Below are 24461 nucleotides of genomic sequence, written 5' to 3'. Positions count from 1 at the left end.
AGATTTTGCTGGGCCGGTAGCAGGCTCCGTCTTCTTAAACCCCTCTCCCCTACCCCATCCACCCTCACCTCCAAAAACAAGGAACACTTGAACTTCTTTGTGAAGATTGAGACCATTCGTTCACCTGCCTCTTGCTGCTTCCCGCCCTTTCCCTGGCTCACCATGTCAATCCACTGCACTGGCAGCATTCTCTAGTTTCTCTTCTATCTCCCCTCATGTGTCTCTGAGTTAATTCGTTCATGAAACCTACCTCCTGCTCCCACGACCCTATATCAACCAAACTGTTGACCACCCAACTTCCCTTCCTGGTCCCCATGTTAGCTGATATTGTTAACGGTTCTCTCTCCTCAATTACTGTCCCCCTCCTTTTCAAATATGCTGTCATCATCCCCCTCATCAAAGAACCCACCCTTGGCCCTTCCGTCCTTGCAAACTACGGCCCATCACCAACCTCCCTTTCCTCTCCAAAGTCCTTTGAATGTGTTGTGGACTCCCAAATCTGTGCCCATCTTTCCAGAAACTCCATGTTTGAACCCCTCCCATTGGGTTTCAACCCCTGGCACAGTACTGAAACGGCCCCGATCAAAGTCACAAATTACATCCTATGTGACTGTGACCATGGTAAACTATCCCTCATCGTCCATCTCGACCCGTTTGCAACCTTTGACATGGTTGACCACACCATCCTCCTCCAACGTCTGTCCTCCATCGTCCTGCTGGATGAAACTGCACTCACCTGCTTCCATTACTATCTTTTTTTTTTCTTCCTTGGATGTGGGCATCACTAGCAAGGCCAGCATTTATTGGTCATTGAGAAGATGGTGGTGAGCAGCCTTTTTTAACCATTGCAGACTGTATGGTAAAGATACTCCCACAGTGCTGTTAGGGAGTTCCAGGATTTTGACCCAGCGGCAATGAAGGAACGGTGATATACTTCCAAGTCAGGATGGTTTGTAACTCGGCGAGGAACTTGCAGGTGATGGTGTTCCCAAGCGCCTGCTACCCTTGTCCTTCCAAGCGGTAGAGATCGCAGGTTTGGGAGGTGCTGTCGAAGAAGCCTTGGTGAGTTGCTGCAGTGCATCTTGTAGATGGTACACACTGCAGCCCACGGTGCGCGGTGGTGGAGGGAGTGCATGCTTCAGGTGGTGGATGGGGTGCCGATTAAGCGGCTGCTTTGTCCTGGATGATGTTAAGCTTCTTGAGTGCACTCTTCCAGGCAAGTGAAGAGTATTCTATCACACTTCTGACGTGCCTTGTAGATGATGGAAAGGCTTTGGGGAGTCAGGAGGTGAGACAGAATACCCCGCCTCTGACCTACTCCTGTGGCCACAGTAGTTACCTATTCAGTCGTAGCCAGAAAATCGTTTGCAATGGCTTCTCTTCCCGCACTGTTACCTCTGGAGTCCTCCAAAGAACTATGCTTGGCAGCTTCCTATTTCACATCAACATCATCCAAAAACACATCAGGTTTCACATGTATGCTGACGACACCCAGCGCTACCTCACCACCACCTCTCTAACCCCACCACTGTCTCTGGTTTGTCATAGAAACATAGAAAATAGGTACAGGAGTCGGCCATTTGGCCCTTCGAGCCTGCACCGCCATTCAATATGATCGTGGCTGATCATGCAAGTTCAGTACCCCACTCCCGCCTTCTCTCCATACCCCTTGATCCCTTTAGCCATAAGGGCCACATCTAATTCCCTCTTGAATATATCCAACGAACTGGACTCAACAACTTTCTGTGGTAGAGAATTCCACAGGTTCACCACTCTCTGGGTGAAGAAGTTTCTCCTCATCTTGGTCCTATATGGCTTAACCCTTATCCTAAGACTATGACCCCTGGTTCTGGACTTCCCCAACATCGGGAACATTCTTCCTGCATCTAACCTGTCCAGTACTGTCAGAATTACATATGTTTCCATGAGACCCCTCTCATTCTTCTAAATTCCAATGAGTATAAGCCTAGCCGATCCAGTCTTTCTTCATATGTCAGTCTGCCATCCCGGGTATCAGTCTGGTGAACCTTCGCTGCACTCCCTCAATAGCAAGCATATCCGTCCTCAGATTAGAAGACCAAAACTGCACACAATACTCAAGGTGTGGTCTCACCAAGGCCCTTTACAAGTGCAGTAAGGCCTCCCTGCTCCTGTACTCAAATCCTCTCGCTATGAAGGCAAGCATGCCATTTGCTTTCTTTACTGCCTGCTGTACCTGCATGCCTACCTTCAGTGACTGATGTACCATGACACCCAGGTCTCATTGCACCTCCCCTTTTGCTAATCTGCCGCCATTCAGATAATAATCGGCCTTCCTGTTTTTGCCACCAAAGTGGATAACCTCACATTTATCCACATTATACTGCATCTGCCATGCATTTGCTCATTCACCTAACCTGTCCAGTCACTCTGCAGCCTCTTGGCATCCTCCTCACAGCTCACACTGCCACCCAGCTTAGTGTCATCTGCAAACTTGGAGATATTACACTCAATTCCTTCGTCCAAATCATTAATGTATATTGTAAATAGCTGGGATCCCAGCACTGAACCTTACGGCACCCCACTAGTCACTACCTACCATTCTGAAAAGGACCCGTTTATTCCCACTCTTTGCTTCCTGTCTGCCAACCAGTTCTCTATCCACATCAATACATTACCCCCAATACCATGTGCTTTAATTTTGCACACTAATCTCGTGTGGGACCGTGTCTAAAGTCCAAATACACCACATTCACTGGTTCTCCCTTATCCACTCTCTTAGTTACATCCTCAAAAAACTTTAAAAGATTTGTCAAGCATGATTTCCCTTTCATAAATCCATGCTGACTTGGACCGATCCTGTCACTGCTTTCCAAATGCGCTGCTATTACATCTTTAATAATTGATTCCAGCACCAATGTCAGACTAACCGGGCTATAATTCCGTTTTCTCTCTCCCTCCTTTTTTAAAAAGTGGGGTTACATTTGCTACCCTCCAGTCCATAGGAACTGATCCAGAGTCCATGGAATGTTGGAAAATGACCACCAATGCATCTACTATTTTTAGGGCCACTTCCTTAAGTACTCTGGGATGCAGACTACCAGGCCATGGGGATATATCAGCCTTCAGTCCCTTCAATTTCCCTAACAGCTTTTCCTGACTAATAAGGATTTCCCTCAGTTCCTCCTTGCTAGATCCTCAGTCCCCTAGTATTTTTGGGAGGTTATTTGTGTCTTCCTTATTGAGGACAGAACCAAAGTATTTGTTCAATTGGTCTGCCATTTCCTTGTTCCCCATTATGAATTCACCTGATTCTAAATGCAAGGGACCTACATTAGTCTTCACTAATCTTTTTCTCTTCACATATCTATAGAAGCTTTTGCAGTCAGTTTTTATGTTCCCTGCAAGCTTACCCTCATATTCTATTTTCCCCCTCCTAATTAAACCCTTAGTCCTCCTCTGCTGAATTCTAAATTTCTCCCAGTCCTCAGGTTTGCTGCTTTTTCTGGCCAATTTATATGCCTCTTCCTTGAATTTAACACTAATTTCCCTTGTTAGCCACGGTTGAGCCACCTTTCCTGTTTTATTTTTAGTCCAGACAGGGATGTAAAATAGTTGTAATTCATCCATGTGATCTTTAAATGTCTGCCATTGCCTATCCACTGTCAACCCTTGAAATATCATTCGCCAGTCTATTCTAGCCAAATCACGCCTCATACCATCGAAGTTTCCTTTCTTTAAGTTCAGGACTCTAGTCTCTGAATTAACTGTGTCGCTCTCCACCTTAATGAAGAATTTTACCATATTATGGTCACTCTTCCCCAAGGGGCCACGCACGACCAGATTGCTAATTAGTCCTCTCTTGTTACACAAGACTCAGTCTAAGATGGCCTGCTCTCTAGTTGGTTCCTCGACATATTGGTCTAGAAAACCATCCGTTGTACACTCCAGGAAATTCTCCTCCAGTTTGGTTAGCCCAAGGCATATTGCTTGTCCGAAATCCAGTACTGGATGAGCAGAAATTTCCTCCAATTAAATACTGGGAAGTCTTCGGTCCCTGCCACAAACTCCGTTTCCTCACCACCAACTCTATCCCTCTCCATGGCCACTGTTAGAGGCTGAACTGGACTGTTTGCAACCTTGGTGTCCTATTTATCCCACAGCTGAGCTTCCGACCCCATATCTTCTCCATCATCAAGATAGCTACTTCCACCTCCAGCCTCAGCTTATCTGCTGCTGAAATCTTCATCTATATCTTTATCTAACTTGACTATTCTAATGCTCTCCTGGCTGGCCTCCCACCTTGCACTCAACCAAAGTTCTGCTGGCCATATCCCAACACCACAGAAACGTTTTATTCATTCTGGGATGTGGGCGACGCTGGTAAGGTCAGCATTTATTGCCCATCCCCAATTGCCCTTGAGAAGGTGGTGGCGCCTTCTTGAACCGCTGCAGTCCTTGTGGTGAAGGTACTCCTACAGTGCTGACTTTGTCGCAGCAGTTTGGTACAACTGAGTGATTTGCTAGGCCATTTCAGAGGGCAATTAAGAGTCAACCACATTGCTGCGGGTCTGGAATCACATATCGCCCAGATCGGGTAAGGACGGCAAGTTTCCTTCCCTAAAGGACATTAGTGAACTAGATAGGATTTTACGACAATGCGGTAGTTTCATGGTCACCATTATGGATACTAGCATTTGTTTTAAATTCCAGGTTTAATTAATGAACTGAAATTAAATCCCCCAGCTGCCGTGGTGGAATTTGAACTCACTTCTCCGAATTATTAATCCACATTTCCAGATTATTAGTCCAGGCCTCCGGATTACTAATCCAGTAACATAACCACTATGCTATCGTACCCCCAGGGATACAGTAGCATAGTGGTTGTGTTACTGGACTGGGTCTTCCAAAAATGTTATAAATTAATAAAGTTAGCTTGCTGGCCCAGTGCCTGACAGTATAGATCATACAGGGTTGTTAGTGCTTTAAAATGAGTCTTCACTTTCTGCCACGACCAGTTACTGTATACCTGTATACTGCACTGCCCTCCAGAGGCAAAGGACAGTTATTGTAATATTACAATATTCCAATTAGCCAAATCCACGTAGGAACAGGAGTATGTCATTCAGCTCATCAAAGCAGTCTCCCATTTTGGTTAATCATGGCAGTTATGTTTCTTTAACTCTGGTTCCATACCTTTTCTCCATTTCCCTTAACGCTTTTACTTCCTAATCAAGTATCTATCTTCCTTTTTAAACAGCTCAATTGACTTTGCATTTATGCCCTTCTGAGGCAATGTATTCCACATTTCAGCCCTTTGGTTTTAATTAGATTTGCTTTTAAAATACATATATATACTCATGATATAACTTAAATTAGTGTCCCAGTGCTGGCAGTATCAACAATGCACATTTATATAGCTTTCCTCACATTGGAAAGAAGTGTCAGAATGTATGTTAGCACAGACTATGACATTGTAAAGTGTGCTATTCTCAGGGCTTATGATTTAGTGCTTGAAGCATAAAGGTACAAATTTAAGAAGCTAAGTGTAGATCCATTCAGTACTTACAGGTTATTGAGCATGCAGACAAATAGCAGATGTGGCTACAAAACAATTACAAAAGGTCTTTGCCACTTAACGCGAAGGGAAACAGTTCCAGACAATTTAAGGGTCTGGCTTGTTAACCAGGAAAACAAAACTCTTGAGCAGCTAAACCTACGCGTTTGGCATTTAATGGCCTTGTGAGCACAGGTAAGCTGCCGCATGGATGGGAAACCAGATGCCTCACAACGTCCCACAAACTGCTCAGTGAGCCAGCTGTGCAAATCACCCGAGGCGAAGCTCGAAGGGGAGCAGCCAAACAGACTTCAGAGATCCGCAGACATGAGCTCAAGGGGGCGAATTTGTCACTTTCCGAAAGGCCTGTTAGCACCTGCGGGCTGCGCTAAAGACTTTTTGCCCAGGCGGCGGAAGCAACCCGCCCAGAATTACCCCCGGCAAAAACGGCTTTGCGCCGTGCTCCATAGTTTTCACCCCAGGTGGCGGTGCACACGGCATTGCCATGCACGCCGACCCCTTTATGCCCTGTGGGGGAAATTGTCCTGCGAGAGCGAAGTTAGCGTGGGACGATGCCACCGACAGCTGCTTGGGTCGCCTTAAAGGGGAGGGCCTTGCGTCACGGCGGACATATTTTTTTTGTCCACTGACTTTGCAACCAGCACGACAATGGTGGCTGTCTGTGCCGGGCTGCCGGCCAGGCCAAAACCCTCTGGTGACCCAGTGGGCGCCACGGAAGTGGCTGCAGAGTTCGTAGCGGTCCTCCCTTTTAAGAGAGGGGCGTTGTGACGTGTCAGCACCGCGCTCGCTGAGTGACATCGCCACGCTTCTTACCCCCTCTCACCCCTGGGAGACGCAGAGCGCCTCCAAAACCGCCCTGACAATTTTTCTCAGTTAAAGACCCGAATTCTGGGTCAGTAACCTCTTCTTCCTGCCGGGCGATAAACTTTTATTTAATTCAAGTTACACGCCCCAAACCGGGCGCGGGACAATTTTGTCCCTGAAGTGTTTTAAATGTGGCAAGGTCGTCACAAGGGGAACCACTGCTAGAAATCTTACAATATGAACTCGGAGGCTGAGTTAACACACAAGGGATGATTAGGCCAGTGATGTTGTAACCGCTGTTTTATAGATAGAATGACTCCTTATCTTCAACCGGTGAATGGAGCGCATATAAGGGTGTTGCGAGACATAAAAACATAAGAATTAGGAACAGGAGTAGGCCAATTAGCCCCTCGAGCCTGCTCTGCCATTCAACAAGATCATGGCTGATCTGGCCGTGGACTCAGCTCCACTTACCCGCCCGCTCCCCGTAACCCTTAATTCCCTTATTGGTTAAAAAATCTATACATTTGTGCTTCCTTGGGCAGAGAATGCCACAGATTCACAGCCCTCTGGGAGAAGAAATTCCTTCTCAACTCGGTTTTAAATTGTCTCCCCCGTATTTTGAGGCTGTGCCCCCTAGGTATAGTCTCCCTGACCAGTGGAAACAACCTCTCTGCCTCTATCTTGTCTATTCCTTTCATTATTTTAAATGTTCCTATAAGATCTATAAGATCCCCCCTCATCCTTCTGAACTCCAATGGGTAAAGACCCAGTCTACTCAATCTATCATCATAAGACACGAGCTGCTCTTTCACAATTGAATATGGCAGCATGTTGAAGGCCTACCATTATATGAAGGACAAACATGCCCACATTCCGAGACGTTGTGAGGCATCTGGTGTTATGACCACACAGATAGCTGTGGCCTGGAGTTTGGATGGATTATTTTGATTATACAAGCGTAATGGAAGTGGGAGTTTATTAGTCCATGCCATTAAATACTGTAGTGGGAATGACATAGGTACTGAGGGGGGTTAAAGACAACCAGTTCAGGGAAGGCAAGATCATGGCCTTACAGCACTGGGCGGGCTTTCTTGGATGAGGTTAGGCAGCTACAGAAGTTATGACTGAGTTGCATGAGGTCCAGGGCGTCCCACACTTGAGAAGACTCCAGAGGAGATGGGGATTTCAGGCTGCTATCTTGCTCGATTGGCTGAGTATTACGGAGAAGGAAAATGTGGCGGCAAGCAGCGCAGCAGATGACTCTAGGGGGCCAATTTTCCACATTGATGATTTTTGGCACAGTTGTAGAGCTACATCCGATTTTTTAGTGTCAGCTGCGCCAAAAAAAAGTTGCAAGTTTCGCTGGAATAAATTTTCATTTTGGAGCGGCGCACATAGACCTTAAGCTCTGCGGGTGGAGCTTAAGATCTGCGCCGAAAAACAGGTTGCCAGGGTAACGAGCGACACACTGAAGGGCTGAGGCTGCAAAGTGAATCATACAAGATACAGCAAGATATATGCAATTGTAGAGCCCCGGTGCCGCTCCTATCCCGGGCCCCGAATGGCCCCCTGCGCCGCTCCTATCCGTGGAACTCGATCTTCCGCGCCGATTTTCTTAAGTTCACGTAAGGAGCACTGCGCCGTTCTGAAAAATTTCTAGTTGTCCAAACTAGCTTAAATGGTCAGAAATGGCAGCCGTAACTCCCAGTGACGTCAAAAAATTGGGAACTAAACAATTCCGCCATAAGTAGTTTACGATGGTGCAGAAATTTTGACGAAACTTGTAGATTTTAGTTTGCTCCAAAAAAAAAAGCGGACGCCAAAAAAAGGGTGCAGAATGGTGGTGAAAATTGAGCCCATATGGGTTTCACTCTAGGGAGGCCTGAACAGTGCAAACTGAGGGCAGGTGGAGAAGGTGTAACTGGCCAATCAAACCAGAGGACTCAAGGAAATATTTATAATGCCAGTAAGCAGGGGGAGGATGGAGAGAAGTTGGGTGGTAAAGAGCTGGGAAGGGAAGGATTGACTAAGCAGTTTACATAACATAAGAAATAGGAACAGGAGTAGGCCATATGGCCCCTCGAGCCTGCTCCGCCATTCAATAAGATCATGCCTGATCTGATCATGGACTCAGCTCCACTTCCCTGCCCGCTCCCCATAACCCCTTATTGTTTAAGAAACTGTCTATTTCTATAATTTATACAATGTCCCAGCTTCCAGTTCTCTGAGGCAGCAAATTCCACAGATTTACAACCCTCAGAGAAGAAATTTATCCTCATCTGTTTTAAATGGTTGGCCCCTTATTCTAAGATTATGCCTTCTAGTTCTAGTCTCCCCCATCAGTGGAAACATCCTCTCTGCATCCTGTCAAGCCCCCTCATAATCTTATACGTTTCAATAAGATCACCTCTCATTCTTCTGAATTCCAATGAGTAGAGGCGCAACCTACTCAACCTTTCCTCATAAGTCAACCCCTTCATCTCCGGAATCAACCCAGTGAACCATCTCTGAACTGCCTCCAAAGCAAGTATATTCTTTCGTAAGTATGGAAAACAAAATGGCATGCAGTATTCCAAGTGTGGCCTCACCAATACCCTGTATACCTATAGCAAGGCTTCCCTGCTTTTATACCCCATCCCCTTTACAATAAAGGCCAAGATTCCATTGGCTTTCCTGATCACTTGTTGTACCTGCATACTAACCTTTTGTGTTTCATGCACAAGTACCCCCAGATCCCGCTGTATTGCAGCACTTTGCAATCTTTCTCCATTTAAATAATAACTTGCTCTTTGATTTTTTTTCTGCCAAAGTGCATGACCTCACACTTTCCAACATTATACTCCATCTGCTATATTTTTGCCCCCTCACTTTGCTTGTCTTTGCCCTTTTGCAGATTTTTTCTGTCCTCCTCACACATTGCTTTTCCTCCCATCTTTGTGTCACCAGCAAACTTGGCTACGTTAGACTCAGTCCCTTCTTCCAAGGCGTTAATATAGATTGTAAATAGTTGGGGTCCCAGCACTGATCCCTGCGGCACCCCACTAGTTACTGGTTGCCAACCAGAGAATGAAGCATTTATCCCGACTCCGTTTTCTATTAGTTAGCCAATCCTCTATCCATGCTAATATATTACCCCCAATCCCGTGAACTTTTATCTTGTGCAGTTACTTTTTATGTGGCACCTTGTCAAATGCCTTCTGAAAGTCTAAATACACCACATCCACTGGTTCCCCTTTATCCCCTCGGTTTGTTACTTCCTCAAAGAATTCCAGCAAATTTCTCAAGCATGACTTCCCCTTCATAAATCCATGCTGACTCTGCCTGACCAAATTTTGCTTTTCCTAATGTCCTGCTACTGCTTCTTTAATAATGGACTCCAACATTTCCCCAACCACAGATGTTTGTGGGATAAGAAGTAATTTTTGTTGTATATATCAACGATTTAGATTTGATATAGGGAGTATGATTAAGAAGTTTGCAGATGACACTAAAATTGGCTGAGTGGTTGATCAAATGAAGAGGAAAGTTTTAGGCTGCAGGAGGAGATCAATCTACTGGTCAGATGGCAGAGCAGTGGCAAATGGAATTTAATTCCAAGAAGTGTGAGGTGATGCACTTTGGGGGGGCTAATAAGGAAAGGGTATACACATTAAGCGGTAGGCCACTTAATAGTGTAGATGAACAAAGGGACTTTGGAGTGCTTGTCCACAGATCCCTGAAAATAGCAGGCCAGGTGGATAAGAAGGCATACGGAATGCTTGCCTTTATTGGCCGAGGCATAGAATTTAAGAGCAGGGAGGTTATGCTTAAATTGTATAATACTTTCATTAGGCCACAGCTGGAGTACTGCGTGCAGTTCTGGTCACAGTATTATCGGAAGGATGTGATTGCACTAGAGAGGGTGCAGAGGAGATTTACTAGGATGCTTCCTGGAATGGAGAATCTTAGTTATGAGGACAGATTAGATAGGCTGGGTTTGTTCTCATTGGAACAGAGGTTGAGAGACCTTAGAGGTGTACAAAATATTGAGGGGTCGGGACAGTTGATAGTAAGGGCCTATTTCCATTGGTGGAGGGGTCTATTATGAGGAGGCATAGTTTCAAGGTGGTTGGTGGAAGGTTTAGAGGGGATTTGAGGGGGTGGGGGCTTCTTTACGCAGAGGGTTGTGGGGATCTGGAACACGCTACCTGGAAGAGTGGTAGATGCAGAAACCCTCACCACTTTTAAGAGATGGTTGGATGGGCACTTAAAGTGCAGTAACCTGCAGGGTTATGGACCTCGAGCTGGTAATTGGGATTAGACTGGATGACCTTTTGTTGGACGGTGCAGATACAATGGTAAGTACTATAGGGAATTGAATACGGCGTGATCTCCTGGACTAGTTTTGATTTGCCTAGATGGGTCAGAGAGGAATTTTCCCAGATTTTTTCTCCCTAAATTGGCTTGGGTTTTTAATCTGGTTTTTGCCTCTCCCAGGAGATCACATGGCTTTGGTTGGGGTGGAGTGTTTCAGTAAAAGGGGTGTCACAGTTGTGTGAAGTGGACTGGTTGGGCTGGGTGCTCTTTGCCTTTCCGTCATTGTTCATAGTTCAACCTTAAGGGCTGCTGACCAAGGGCCGTGCGGCTCGTTGTCGGCCGGCGTGGACACGATGGGCCACAATGGCCCCCTTCTGCACTGTAAATTTCTGTATTTCTATGCAATAATAAGTACCACAGATCAGCGACAGCTGGATGCAGAAGTGGGTGAACAGCAGCATTTTGAGGCACTTCCATTGTTTCTCAACACTCTCTAGCTTGTCCTTTTGTATCTTCTGTAACAAGATGAGTTTGGTGAGGGCAAGTTGGGATGAAGTAAGGGATAGAGTCAGGTGAGTGGATTATAGATGGTCTGAATTTTGGCTACAAATAAATTTATAAGTTCCTCACATTAGAGAACAAAGGAGAAAATGGTTGGTATTGGAGAATAGAAGTTTGGAATTCGTTCTGCTCTCCAAAATAATTTGAATCCCAATGAGTTAAATTTTGTCCAGCCCAACCTACTTTACATAATTGGATCCAACTGCAATTTATACTAGTGTCTTAGACTTTAGACTGATATTTACTGCAAGTTTGGCCTCCCCAATCATACCAAAAAATTGCCACTTTTAGTATAAGATGCACACATTGTATATTTTAAATCTGTTTAATTGATTGCAATGATTTACAAAAATGATTCAGCAGAACAAGATGTAGTTGCGTTTACAAAGTGCACAAGTAATCAAAATCAGGAGAACCTACTGTGGTTATACAATTCATTAATTCTTACTTAAATAAATAGGCATTTGGTAATCCTTCCAGAAATACCACGCCACAACACAGTATCTATAGTATACAACCATAACAAATGAATAGTGACTATAAAAAGACCATACTGGTACAGATACCCATACCATTTTAAGCACTTATGCCTGATGTTCTTGTGTGATGCCAAAACTTTCAGATGACTCCTTCACCAGACTTAATGTAACTGAATGCTTTTTGGTGACTTTACTTGTTTAGACTTTGGAAAGGAGTCCCGATTCTGGCGCACTTGCCTTGATGAGGCTTTGAACTTCCTTAAAATTGGGATGATCCTTGTCACCAACCAATTGTAACAGTACGGCTTCGCTGGTGGTAATTATAATCCCGGTACGGGCTAGACGCTATGAAAAGAAATAAAAGATTAAATAAAAGTTTCAAATACAGTTCGGTGGTGACAATAGTGAGAACAAATCCAGCTGTTTCTTATGTTTCCCTTCCCCACCATCATCAGTTTTTTTTTCCCTCTCTCCTGAAGGCGGTAACTCTTGCTGGGGTACAATTTCACAGATCTCAGCTATTTGCCAGGACCTCATGCCAGAGACTTTCCTTCATGTGTGAGCCGAGACTATTCTACCCTGAGGGCCTCAAGGTCATGATCAAGCCTGTCCACACGAAACAGTCACGCCCCCACTTTCCAGGAAAGGTCATTGGATCGTGCTCAGAAGCAGGAATCGTGGCTGTTCTCTCCTTCCGTCCTTCCTAGGCGAGAAATTCTGAAACCAAATTTAGCATCCAAACTGCTGCCCAGGCTGAGATCAGATGGCCCAGCACAGATCATGGATTGAATTTGGGACCTTCTAGTCCTGGGTGACTCAATGTCAAATCATATGTGACATTTGTCCACTGAGGCATCAGTTTTCAAACATTCCGAGATCATCACATTTCCATCTGTTTGTCAATAACAACTTCCACTTATAATGATGTTATCTAATGTCTGTACACCAATGTTAAGAGGAGAAGAAAGAGGACAGAAAAAGAAACTAATTAGGTGAGACCCAGCTCTGGTTTTTAAATGGCTGACAACAACAGTGACTACTTAATTGGCTATAAAGTGCTTTGAGACATCTGATGGTCATAAAAGGCGCTATATAAATCCAAGTCTTTATTTTCTTTTAGATGTACCACTGATTGTTCTGTTCACTCCAAGGGCCCAAGTTTCCACACGATAAAAAACGGGCGCCCCCTCCAAGCTGGGCGCCCGTTTCTCACGCCTAAAAAAAAAAAATAGCGATTCTGGAGCGTTCTGCAGCTCCTTGTCTGCCTGGCGCGGCGCCCAGGGGGGCGGAGCCTACACTCGCGCCAATTTTGTAAGTGGGAGGGGGCGGGTACTATTTAAATTAGTTTTTTTCCTGCCGGCAACGGCGCGTTGGAACGTTCGCGCATGCTCAGTGTGAAACAAACATTGGCACTCGGCCATTTTTGTAGTTCTTTGTAGCCGTTTAATTTTTGAACATTTTTTTAATAAAAGCACATTGCCATCAGCACTTGCAGCCTTCTCATTGTCTCCTTCCCCCCTCCCCCGCGGGAAGAACGGGCGCCTCCTACCCCCCCCCCCTCGGGAAGAACGGGCGCGTCCTACCCCCCCCGCGGGAAGAACGGGCGCCTCCCCCCCTCCCGCGGGAAAGAACGGGCGCCTCCTCTCCCGCCCCCCCCCACCGCAGGCAGAACGGGTGCCTCCCCCCGCCCCGCGGGAAAGAACGGGCGCCTCCTCTCCCCTCCCCCTCCCCCCCGCGGGAAGAACGGACGCCTCAGGCTGACTGCAGAATTCTCCGTGCCTGAAGCACTTTCACACAGGTAGGAAGATGGTTTATTTAATCTTTTCTTTGCTTATAAATGTTTATTCAGGTTGGATTTATTTGTATAATATTTATAGAAGTATAAATAAGGATTTATTGTAGAATTTAATTAGTTCCCTTCCCCCCCCCCCCCTCCCCCACCTCGTTCTGGACGCCTAATTTGTAACCTGCGCCTGATTTTTTAATGTGTAGAACAGGTTTTTTCAGTTCTACAAAAATCTTCACTTGCACCATTCTACTTTAGTTTGGAGTACGTTTTCACTGTGGAAACTTTGAAATCAGGCGTCAGTGGCCGGACACGCCCCCTTTTGAAGAAAAAATTCTGTTCCAAAGTAGAACTGTTCTACCTGACTAGAACTGCAGAAAAAAAAATGTGGAGAATTGCGATTTCTAAGATAATCCGTTCTCCACCAGTTGCTCCTAAAAATCAGGCGCAAATCATGTGGAAACTTGGGCCCCAAGTGTGAAGAAATTATGGTACCAGAAAACAATATTGTTCGTAAAACAGTTTTCATTTCGTCTGGCCAGTTTCCACGTGTTATGTAAAATAGTTTTCATCTCTCTTTAGAAGATTTTATACATCAAGAAAACAGAAGAAAACTTGCAAACTGGGTAGCTAAGTGGTAAATGAACTTTTACAGATATAAATGTGAGGTGATACATTTTAGGTAGGAAAAATAGAAACATCGCCTACACTTTAGAAAATAAAAAAACTGAATGGGGTAGAATAGCAAAGGCATCCAGGATACAGGTACATTATGCAGCATCTCAGGGCAGCAAAGCAATTACAAATGCTAACAAAGCACTGGGATTTATTTCCAGAGGTATAGAATTCAAAAGTAGTGAAGTTACATTAAACTTATAAAAGACCCTGGTCAGGCCGCACTTGGATTACTGTGCACAGTTCTGGTCTTCATAGTGTAAAAAGGTCAAAGAAACATAGAAATTAGGTGCAGGAGCAGGCCATTCGGCCCCTCGAGCCTGCACCGCCATTCAATAAGATCATGGCTGATCATTCAACCTCAGTACCCCTTTCCTGCTTTCTTTCCATATCCCTTTGGCCATAAGGACCATATCTAACTCCCTTTTGAATATATCTAATGAACTGGCCTCAACAACTTTCTGTGGTAGAGAATTCCACAGGTTAACCACTCTGAGTGAAGACGTTTCTCCTCATCTCGGTCCTAAATGGCTTACCCCTTATTCTTAGACTGTGACCCCTGGTTCTGGAACTCTTCCTGCCTCTAACCTGTCCAATCACGTCAGAAATTTCTATGTTTTTATGAAATTACCTCATTCTTCTAAACTCCAATGGATACAAGCCCAGTTGATCCAGTCTCTTCTCATATGTCAGTCGTGCCATCCCGGGAATTAGTCTGGTGAACCTTCGCTGTACTCCCTCAATAGCAAGAATGTCCTACCTCAGATTAGGAGACCAAAACTGAACATAATATTCCAGGTGTGGCCTCAGCAAGGCCCTGTACAACTGCAGTAAGACCTCCCTGCTCCTATACTTAAATCCTCTAGCTATGAAGGCCAACATGCCATTTGCCTTCTTCACCGCCTGCTGTACCTGCATGCCAAACTTCAATGACTGATGTACCATGATACCCCCAGGTCCCATTGTACCTCCCCTTTTACTAATCTGTCACCATTCAGATAATATTCTGTCTTCCTGTTTTTTCCACCAAAGTGGATAACCTCACATTTATCCACATTATACTGCATCTGCCATGCATTTGCCCACTCACCTAACCTATCCAAGTCACCCTGCAGTCTCTTAGCATCCTCCTCACAGCTCTCAGGACCCGTTTATTCCAACTCTCTGCTTCCTGTCTGCCAACCAGTTCTCTATCCACATTACGCCCAATACCATGTACTTTAATTTTGTACACCAATCTCTTGTGTGGGACCTTGTCAAAAGCCTTTTGAAAGTCCAAATACACATCCACTGGTTCTCCCTTATCCACTCTACTAGTTACATTCTCAAAAAATTATAGAAGATTTGTCAAGCATGATTTCCCTTTCATAAATCCCTGCTGACTTGGACCGATCCTGTCACTGCTGTCCAAATGCGCTGCTATTACATCTTTAATAATTGATTCCAGCATTTTCCTCACTACCAATGTCACGCTAACCGGTCTATAATTCCCTGTTTTCTCTCTCCCTCCTTTTTTTAAAAAGTGGGGTTACATTAGCTACCCTCCAGTCCATAGGAACTAATCCAGAGTCCATGGAATGTTAGAAAATGACCACCAACCCATCCACTATTTCTAGGGCCACATCCTTAAGTACTCTGGGATGCAGACCATCAGGCCCTGAGGATTTATCGGCCTTCAATCCCATCAATTTCCCGAACACAATTTCCTGACTAATAAGGATTTCCCTCAGTTCCTCCTTCTCGCTAAACTCTCGGTCCCCTAGTATTTACGGGAGATTATTCGTGTCTTCCTTAGTGAAGACAGAACCAAAGTACCCACCTACTATCCACCTCCACTTCTCCCTGGATTGTCCGTTCCAATCCCATCAATTTCCCTAACACAATTTCCTGACTAATAAGGTTTTCGCAAGACCCTCGAACCCCTAGTATTTCCGGAAGGTTATTTGTGTATTCCTTAGTGAAGACAGATCCAAAGTATTTGTTCAATTGGTCTGCCATTTTTTTGTTCCCCATTATAAATTCACCTGATTCTGACCGCAAAGAACCTACGTTGGTCTTCACTAATCGTTTTCTCTTTCCATATCTATAGAAGCTTTTGCAGTCAGTTTTTATGTTCCCTGCAAGCTTCCTCTCGTACTCTATTTCCCCCTCTCTTAATTAGACCCTTTGTCCTCCTCTGCTGAATTCTAAATTTCTCCAGTTTTCAGGTTTGCTGCTTTTTCTGGCCAATTTTTATGCCTCTTCCTTGGATTTAACACTATCCCTAATTTCCCTTGTTAGCCACGGTTGAGCTACCTTCTCTGTTTTATTTTTACTCCAGACATGGATGTACAATTGTTGAAGTTCATCCATGTAATCTATAAATGTCTGCCATTGCCTATCCACTGTCAACCCTTTAAGTATCATTTGCCAGTCTAACCTAGCCAATTCATGTCTCATACCATCGAAGTTACCTTTCCTTAAGTTCAGGACCCTAGTCTCTGAATTAACACTGTCACTCTCCATCTTAATAAATAATTCTACCATATTATGGTCACTCTTCCCCAGGGGACCTCGCACAACAAGATTGCTAATTAGTCCTTTCATTACACAACACCCAATCTAGGATGGCCAGCTCTCTAGTTGGTTCCTCGACATATTGGTCTAGAAAGCCATCCCTAATACACTCCAGGAAATCCTCCTCCACCGCATTGCTACTAGCTTGGTTAGCCCAATCTATATGTAGATTAAAGTTGCCCATGATAACTGCTGTACCTTTATTGCACGCATCCCTAATTTCTTGTTTGATGCCATCCCCAACCTCACTACTACTGTTTGGTCATAGAAGCACTGGAGAAAAGCAATAAACAGATTTACAAGGATGGTACTAGAACTGAGAGATTACAGCTATCGGGAAAGATTGAACATGTTGTGGCTTTTTTCTTTAGAAAAGAAAAGACATATAGGTGACCTAATAGAGATCTTTAAAATTATGAATGAGTTAGACAGGGTAGATGTGGAGAGAATGTTACCACTTGTGGGAGAATCCAAAACTAGAGGCTATAAATACCAGATAGTTACTAATGAATTCAATAGGGAAATAAGGAGAGATTTCTTTACTCAGAGAGGGGTTAGAATGTGGAACTCACTACCACAGGAAGTAGCTGAGGCAAACTGTTTAGTTTCTTTTTTTAAAGCATCTAGAGAGTACATGAGAAAAAGAGGAATGGAAAGATATGCTAAATGGCTGAGATGAGGTCGATGGAATGGGAGGAGACTTGTGTAGAGTATAAAAACCAGTACAGACTAGTTGGCCTGAATTGTCTATTTCTGTGCTGTATATTCTATGTAATCATAAAAATGTCATTCGTAGGGTTTTAAATTAAAGACAAGAGTAGTTACAGCACTAAGGTAAACAGCCGATCATACTGCTAGCTAAAATTACCATAAATTGGGCTAGAATTTCCGAAAAATCCACCATCGCCGATTGCCGCCCAAAAAGATTCGCAAATTATTGGCGGCGAAAAAGCTATTAAAAACATTTATTAATCCGCCCAGTGAAAAAAAAATGGACCTTGCACCCTGATTCTCGGCGGAAAATGGAATCTTGGCCCGATTGGGTGGCTCTTAAAAAAAAAAGGGCGATAATTACTAAAATTTATACCGAGGCTGTAGGTTGGGTCTCGAAGGAGAAAAACACAAACACTATTTTTTCAAAAGACGTAAAATAAAAAATAAAAAATCAGAAAAACATTTTCGGGACCCTTTTCACTTAAATCACTGCAAGAGAATTTAAAAATAATTAGTAAAAACCCAATTACTTACCTTTTTTTGCAGGGCTACTTATCTATTGCCTAGCACCGTTGCTTCTCGTGGGCACTTTTAATCCTACCTACGGGTCACCGCTGAGCCAAAAATCGGGCGATGGCAGTCTATGGACAGTGCACGCCAGCGGTCCGCTCCCGAGCGGTACTTCGAAATCACCGGCGGAACTCAGTTGTGGAAATTTGCGCCAACCTGGTTCTCGCCCAAAACGACTAATACCGCTGAGAAACTGGGTGGCAATGCAATGGAAATTCTAGCCCCATAAATATTCGTACAAACTAATGCCATCAATTATGGCATGTAGCCCTTCATTTTAGCATTAGTAACAGGGACACATTTTAATTCAGTTCTTTCCAGATGTACCAATTTAAAAAAAATATTTAGATTTAATGAGTCTAGGAGTCACCGATAGAAATTTAAATTAGCAGTGACAAATTATTAAAATATTACAGTTTTAAAGTATTAAGTCAGGCATATCCTTGTGCATGTAATACACAGAACTACAATTCAGTCCTGGTATACAAGTCAGGCATCATTATGAAACACTGAATACTAAATATATCAAATATATTTATGTTATGGAGATGGAATTGTGACTAACTGTAAATTGAACATAGAATATCATTGCAGATAGTTCATTTTTAAACAGCAGAAATGTAATTGTGAAGATCGAGGTCATACTGTCATTTTCACATTGATCCAAAATGGCTACAGATGCACATCAATGCAAAGATGGCAAGCATAATGTGGATGTTCCAGTGCAGGTGTTGTTCCAGGGCAATTTAGGTGATGCACACTGAAAGTGGCAGGCCTCTGGCAGCACTTGTTAATGAACATTGTAGATTCTGTAATAAGCATCATTCCCCATTTCACCTTGCAGGAGAAATCATTGTAAAATCACAGTGAGCTCTCTGCAATGAGAGATGAGAAAGCCTTCATCACGACCCTCACCGCTTTCGAGGAATAGGCCACTTCAATCCAAGACTACTGCAGCCAGGACCTGGTTGGAGATGGGGAATTAGGGGGATAAATCCCAGTGCAGAGTTTCTATCCCAAGCCTCCTTCCTGAACACTGCAATCCAACATCCTATCAGAAGAACTGCCACACAAGCTTCCCAGGAGCAGCTGTATCATATCATGTGTTTGCCCACGTCTGTTGAGGACTACCATTCTCACTTCATTTTTATAACACTGTCCTTTTTATGTCTTTGCAGGATCTTCTCAGGCTTCCAGAGCTGACCTTTCCTGGAACTCACCAGGAAGCAAACCTCTTGTGAATTAACAGCAGCACACCCAGCACTGCATATACCTTATGCATTCATCAGCTCAAAGACATCCACCGCTGAAGGTTGAGGTATTGAGCAGTAGGGCAGCACAGTAGTGGGCCACAGAGCATGGATGGATAGAAGTAGAAGCAAGTGAAGGAAAAGAAGCAGGTAGCCCCTCACCGAAGGCTGAAGTTGCATCCCACCCCACCTGCCGAGGTCAGGAAACCAGATCTCCATGGTCCAGCTGTCGAGAGAACAAATACTATCCAAGCACAAGAAGTTGGTGGGATCATTAGGTGATCTGCCTAGAAACTTCCAGCAAAAAGCAGCATATGGAGGAATCCAGCAACGACACGAGTGAGGTGTCAAGGGTCAGCATGCAGAACCTGCAGACAGCGTTGAAAAGCCAATTTCACCTTCCATCTACAGCATAGCAACTTGTCAGAAAAGCTGCAATGATACCTTAATCTGCTGCCATTCAGGCCTTGCGCTACATGGATGCTACGTCATTGGGCAGAATTTCTGATGAGCTTGCCCAAATGAGACACGAGAGAAGGACAAGCTTTCAAGTTGCAATTGCTTCCATCACATCCATGCCCTTTGATCTGCAAGTGAACAGTGACATGGAGGTTCTACCACAGTGGAGTAGAGGAATGCACCATCTTGCAGCTAGCAACAACCAGTGCGAAAGACTAAAAAGGGTTCTGATAGTAATGCCCTCTCTTTAAAACAATTTGTTTTAAATAATTAAAAAAAAAAATCAAGCTCCTACCTCCAAAGCAAACATTCTGTCCATCATACTTCTTGAAGAAGTTGCATCAGCTACAATATGCACTTCAAGGCCTCTTCCGATCAGATCGAGGGCAGTCTGTTGTATGCATACATGAGTCTATCAGAAAGAAGACAAGAGAATTAGTAACATTTTTTAAGTAGCAGCAATCTAAATTTTGGGGAGAAATTACAGGTTAGACGCTGATTAGATAGGGACAATCATTGGGGAGAAATTTCTATTGGTGTTTAAAGACAAAAAATTAAATCCAGCACAGGGTGAAGGACCATCAATTATACACATTTAGTAATCTCAATCTGGTACTTAGTGATTATGAAAACAAATTCAGAAAGAGTAGAGTTTTCATCTTTAGGTCCTGGAGCCATTATTTGAACGAAATACGGCACAAATCTAAGTGAAACCATTGTTCAAGTCTAACTGAGTGGCTGCAAAAGTGCAATTCCCAGATTTCATCCTACAGGTGCAAGTAGTAGCAATGGCTCAGAGCACACCAAGAGACACAGCAGGTGTATCCTCATAAATATGACAACTTTTGTGAAAGCTGCAAAGTCCTTCACCAGTGAAGTTCTGGCAGTAGCACTGGATTCCCTTGTTTTAACCTAGTTGATGGGCTCTGATAATTGCAGCCTGCAGAGGGGCTCAGTTCTCTTTTGGAGACTCCAATTCAGCCATTTTGTCTCCGGTGACACAGTAAAGATTTTCTGCAGCTGCTGCAGAATATAGCAACAAGCATTTATATAGAGCCCTTATGTTCCAAGGCAATTCAAGGGTTATCAGACAAAAATGGATACCGGGACAAAGTGATATTAAGAGGGATGAAGTGATAGGTTGTAAAGGGTGCCTTAAAAGGTGGAGAGGCTGGTGGACAGGTTATGGAAAGGAATTCCAGAGTGTGCGGCTTATATAGATGAAGGCACAGCTGCCAATGATGTGGCAAAAGGAGTGGGGGGGTGGTGGTATACAAAAGGCCAGAATTGGAGGAGCAGAGAGTTTGGCCGGTTGTAGAGCTGAAGGAGGTTATAGAAATAGGGACAAACATGCCCATGAAGGAATTTAAACAAGAGGGTGAGAATGTTAAATTTGAGGCTTTGGGAGACTGGGAACCAATACAGATCAGTAAGGATAGGGATAATAGTGAGCAGGAATTGGTGCAGGATATGGACATAAAGGTTGCATTGGATGAGTTGAAGTTTACAGAGGGTGGAAGATGGCAGGTTGGTGAGGAAAGCACTACAATAGTCAAGTCTGGAGCTAACAAAGGCATGAATGACAGTTTGAGGCAGAAGGGCTGAGGAAGGGGTGGAGGTGGATGATGTTACGGAGATGGATTTAGGGGGTCCTTGTGCAGGTGAGTGTCCATAAGAATCAGCGCCGAGTCCATAGGAAGCCAAGTCTGGGTTACCCTGAGGCAGTGGCCAGGGAGATGCAGCAACTAGTGGCGAGAATACAGAATTTATAGTCGGGGCTGAAGACAATGGCTTCAGTCTTCTCAATGTTTAACTATCCAATACTGGATATCATAAGTCGTCTGACAATACAGAGGCAGTGGAGCAGTTGAGAAAGCTGATGGAGACGTAGAGCTGGGTGCAACCAGCGTACATGTGTAGGCTAACCCCATGTCTGCAGATGATGCCACCAATGGGCTGCATGTAGATGATAAGGAAGAGAAGGCCAAAGACAGATCCATTGGGAACTCCAGAAGTAATGGTGCAGGGGCAGGAAGAGAAATCATTGCTGGAGATGCTCTGGCTATGGTCAGATAGGTAAGAGTGGAAGCAAGCAATGGCAACTGCTGGATTTAATATTTTATTTTTGAATACAAAGTCCACTAATGGAAGGAAGGGGTTGGAGGAGAATGGTGTGGTCGACTGTATCAGGCTGCATAGATGTCAAGCAAGATGGCTATAGTCATAGAAAATGCCATTGGTAACTTTGATTAGGTTGTTTCAAATGCTGTGATATGGAAAAATAGAACGGTAGAAGAGATGAGCATGGATGGGGGGGGGGGGGGGGGGGGCAGGGGGTGGGTGAAGGGGGCGCGACAACACATTCAAGAACTCTGGAGAGCAGAAGGGAGCTGGAAATGGGACAGTAGTTTGTAAGGACAGAGGGGTAGAGGACATTTTTTTTTAAAAAGGAGGGAGAATGATGACAGCTATTTGAACTCAAGAGAGACTGTACAAGCTGCAGTTAGGGAGCTAGGAGTTAAATTAAAAAGTAGGACCTCAAAAGTATTAATCTCAGGATTGCTACCAGTGCCACGTGTTAGTCAGAGTAGGAATTGCAGGATAGTTCAGATGACTACGTGGCTTGAGGAATGGTGCAAGAGAGAGGGATTCAAATTCCTGGGACATTGGAACCGGTTCTGGGGGAGGTGGGACCAGTACAAACAGGATGGTCTGCACCAGGGCAGGACTGGAACCGATGTCCGAGGCGGAATGTTTGCTAGTGCTGTTGGGGAGGGTTTAAACTAATATGGCAGGGGGATGGGAATCTATGCAGGGAGGTAGAGGGAAGTAAAAAGGGGGTAGAAGCAAAAGGTAGGAAGGAGAAAAGCAAGAGTGGAGGGCAGAGAAATCAAGGGCAAAAATCAAAAAGGGCCACATTACAACATAATTCTAAAAGGACAAAGAGTTAAAAAAAACAAGTCTGAAGGCTCTGAGTCTCAATGCGAGGAGCATTCGTAATAAGGTGGATGAATTAACTGCGCAGAAAATTGATAATAGATATGATGTAATTGGGATTATGGAGACATGGTTTCAGGGTAACCAAGACTGGAAACTCAACATCCAGGGGTATTCAATATTCAGGAAGGATAGACAGGAAGGAAAAGGATGTGGGGTAGCGTTACTGGTTAAAGAAGAGATTAATGCAATAGTAAGGAAGGACATTAGCTTGGATGATGTGGAATCTATATGGGTAGAGCTACGAAACACCAAAGGGCAGAAAACGTTAGTGGGAGGTGTATACAAACCACCAAACAGTAGTAGTGAGGTTGGGGATGGCATCAAACAGGAAATTAGGGATGTGTGCAATAAACGTTCAGCAGTTATCATGGGTGACTTTAATCAACATATAGATTGCTACCAAGCTGGTAGCAATACTGTGGAGGAGGATTTCCTTGAGTGTATAAGGGATGGTTTTCTAGACCAATATGTCGAGGAACCAACTCGAGAGCAGGCCATCATAGACTGGGTCTTGTGTAATGAGAGGATTAATTAGCAATCTTGTTGTGTGAGGCCACTTGGGGAAGAGTGACCATAATATGGTATTAAGATGGAGAGTGACACAGTTAATTCAGAGACTAGGGTCCTGAACTTAAGGAGAGGTAACTTCGATGGTATGAGATGTGAATTGGCTAGGATAGATGGCGAATTATACTTAAAGAGTTGACGGTGGATAGGCAATGGCAGACATTTAAAGATCACATGGATGAACTTCAATAATTGTACATCCCTGTCTGCCATAAAATTAAAACGGGGAAGGTGGCTCAACCATGGCTAACAAGGGAAATTAGGGAGAGTGTTAAATCCAAGGAAGAAGCATATAAATTGGTCAGAAAAAGCAGCAAACCTGAGGACTGGAGAAATTTAGAATTCAGCAGAGGAGGACTAAGAGTTTAATTAGGAAGGGGAAAATAGAGTATGAAAGTAAGCTTGCAGGGAAAATAAAACCTGACTGCAAAAGCTTCTATAGCTATGTGAAGAGAAAAAAATTAGTGAAGACTAATGTAGGTCCCTTGCTGTGAGAATCGGGTGAATTCATAATGGGGAACAGGAAATGGCAGACCAATTGAACAAATACTTTGGTTCTGTCTTCACTAAGGTAGACACAAATAACCTCCTGAAAATACTAGGGGACCGAGCGTCTAGCGAGAAGGAGAAATTGAGATAACTGAGGGAAATCCTTATTAGTCAGGAAATGGTGTTAGGGAAATTGATGGGATTGAAGTCCGATAAATCCCCAGGGCCTGATAGTCTGCATCCCAGAGTACTTAAGGAAATGTCCTTAGAAATAGCATTAGTGGTCATTTTCCAACATTCCATGGACTCTGGATCAATTCCTATGGATTGGAGGGTAGCTAATGTAACCCTACTTTTTAAAAAAGGAGGGAGAGAGAAAACAGGGAATTATAGATCGGTTAGCCTGACATCGGTAGTGGGGAAAATGTTGGAATCAGTTATTAAAGATGTAATAGCAGCGCATTTGGAAAGCAGTGACAGGATCGGTCCAAGTCAGCATGGATTTATGAAATGGAAATCATGCTTGACAAATCTTCTCAAATTTTTTGAGGATGAAACGAGTAGAGTGGACATGGGAGAACCAGTGGATGTGATGTCTTTGGACTTTCAAAAAAGAGATTACTGTGCAAAGTTAAAGCAATGTTCAGTGCTGGGACCCCAGCTATTTACAATATACATTAATGATTTAGACGAAG

At 44.1% G+C, this 24461-nt stretch overlaps 1 protein-coding gene across 1 annotated transcript in view; it reads right to left on the bottom strand.

Annotated features, from left to right (window-relative positions):
• Positions 1-11563: 11563 nt before the first annotated feature.
• Positions 11564-24461, bottom strand: part of isoc1 (isochorismatase domain containing 1) — a 38466-nt gene continuing 25568 nt past the window's right edge. Inside the window, exons 4-5 of the mRNA XM_070881636.1 lie at positions 20006-20122; positions 11564-12045 (exon numbers count right to left, since the gene is read on the bottom strand). Coding sequence (XP_070737737.1) covers positions 11899-12045; positions 20006-20122 — 264 coding nt within the window. The 3' untranslated portion in view covers positions 11564-11898. The remainder of the gene's footprint in view (positions 12046-20005; positions 20123-24461) is intronic.

Source organism: Pristiophorus japonicus, chromosome 1 (genome assembly GCF_044704955.1).
Source record: "Pristiophorus japonicus isolate sPriJap1 chromosome 1, sPriJap1.hap1, whole genome shotgun sequence".
NCBI lineage: Eukaryota > Metazoa > Chordata > Chondrichthyes > Pristiophoridae > Pristiophorus > Pristiophorus japonicus.
This window is presented reverse-complemented; position numbering and strand designations above follow the sequence as displayed.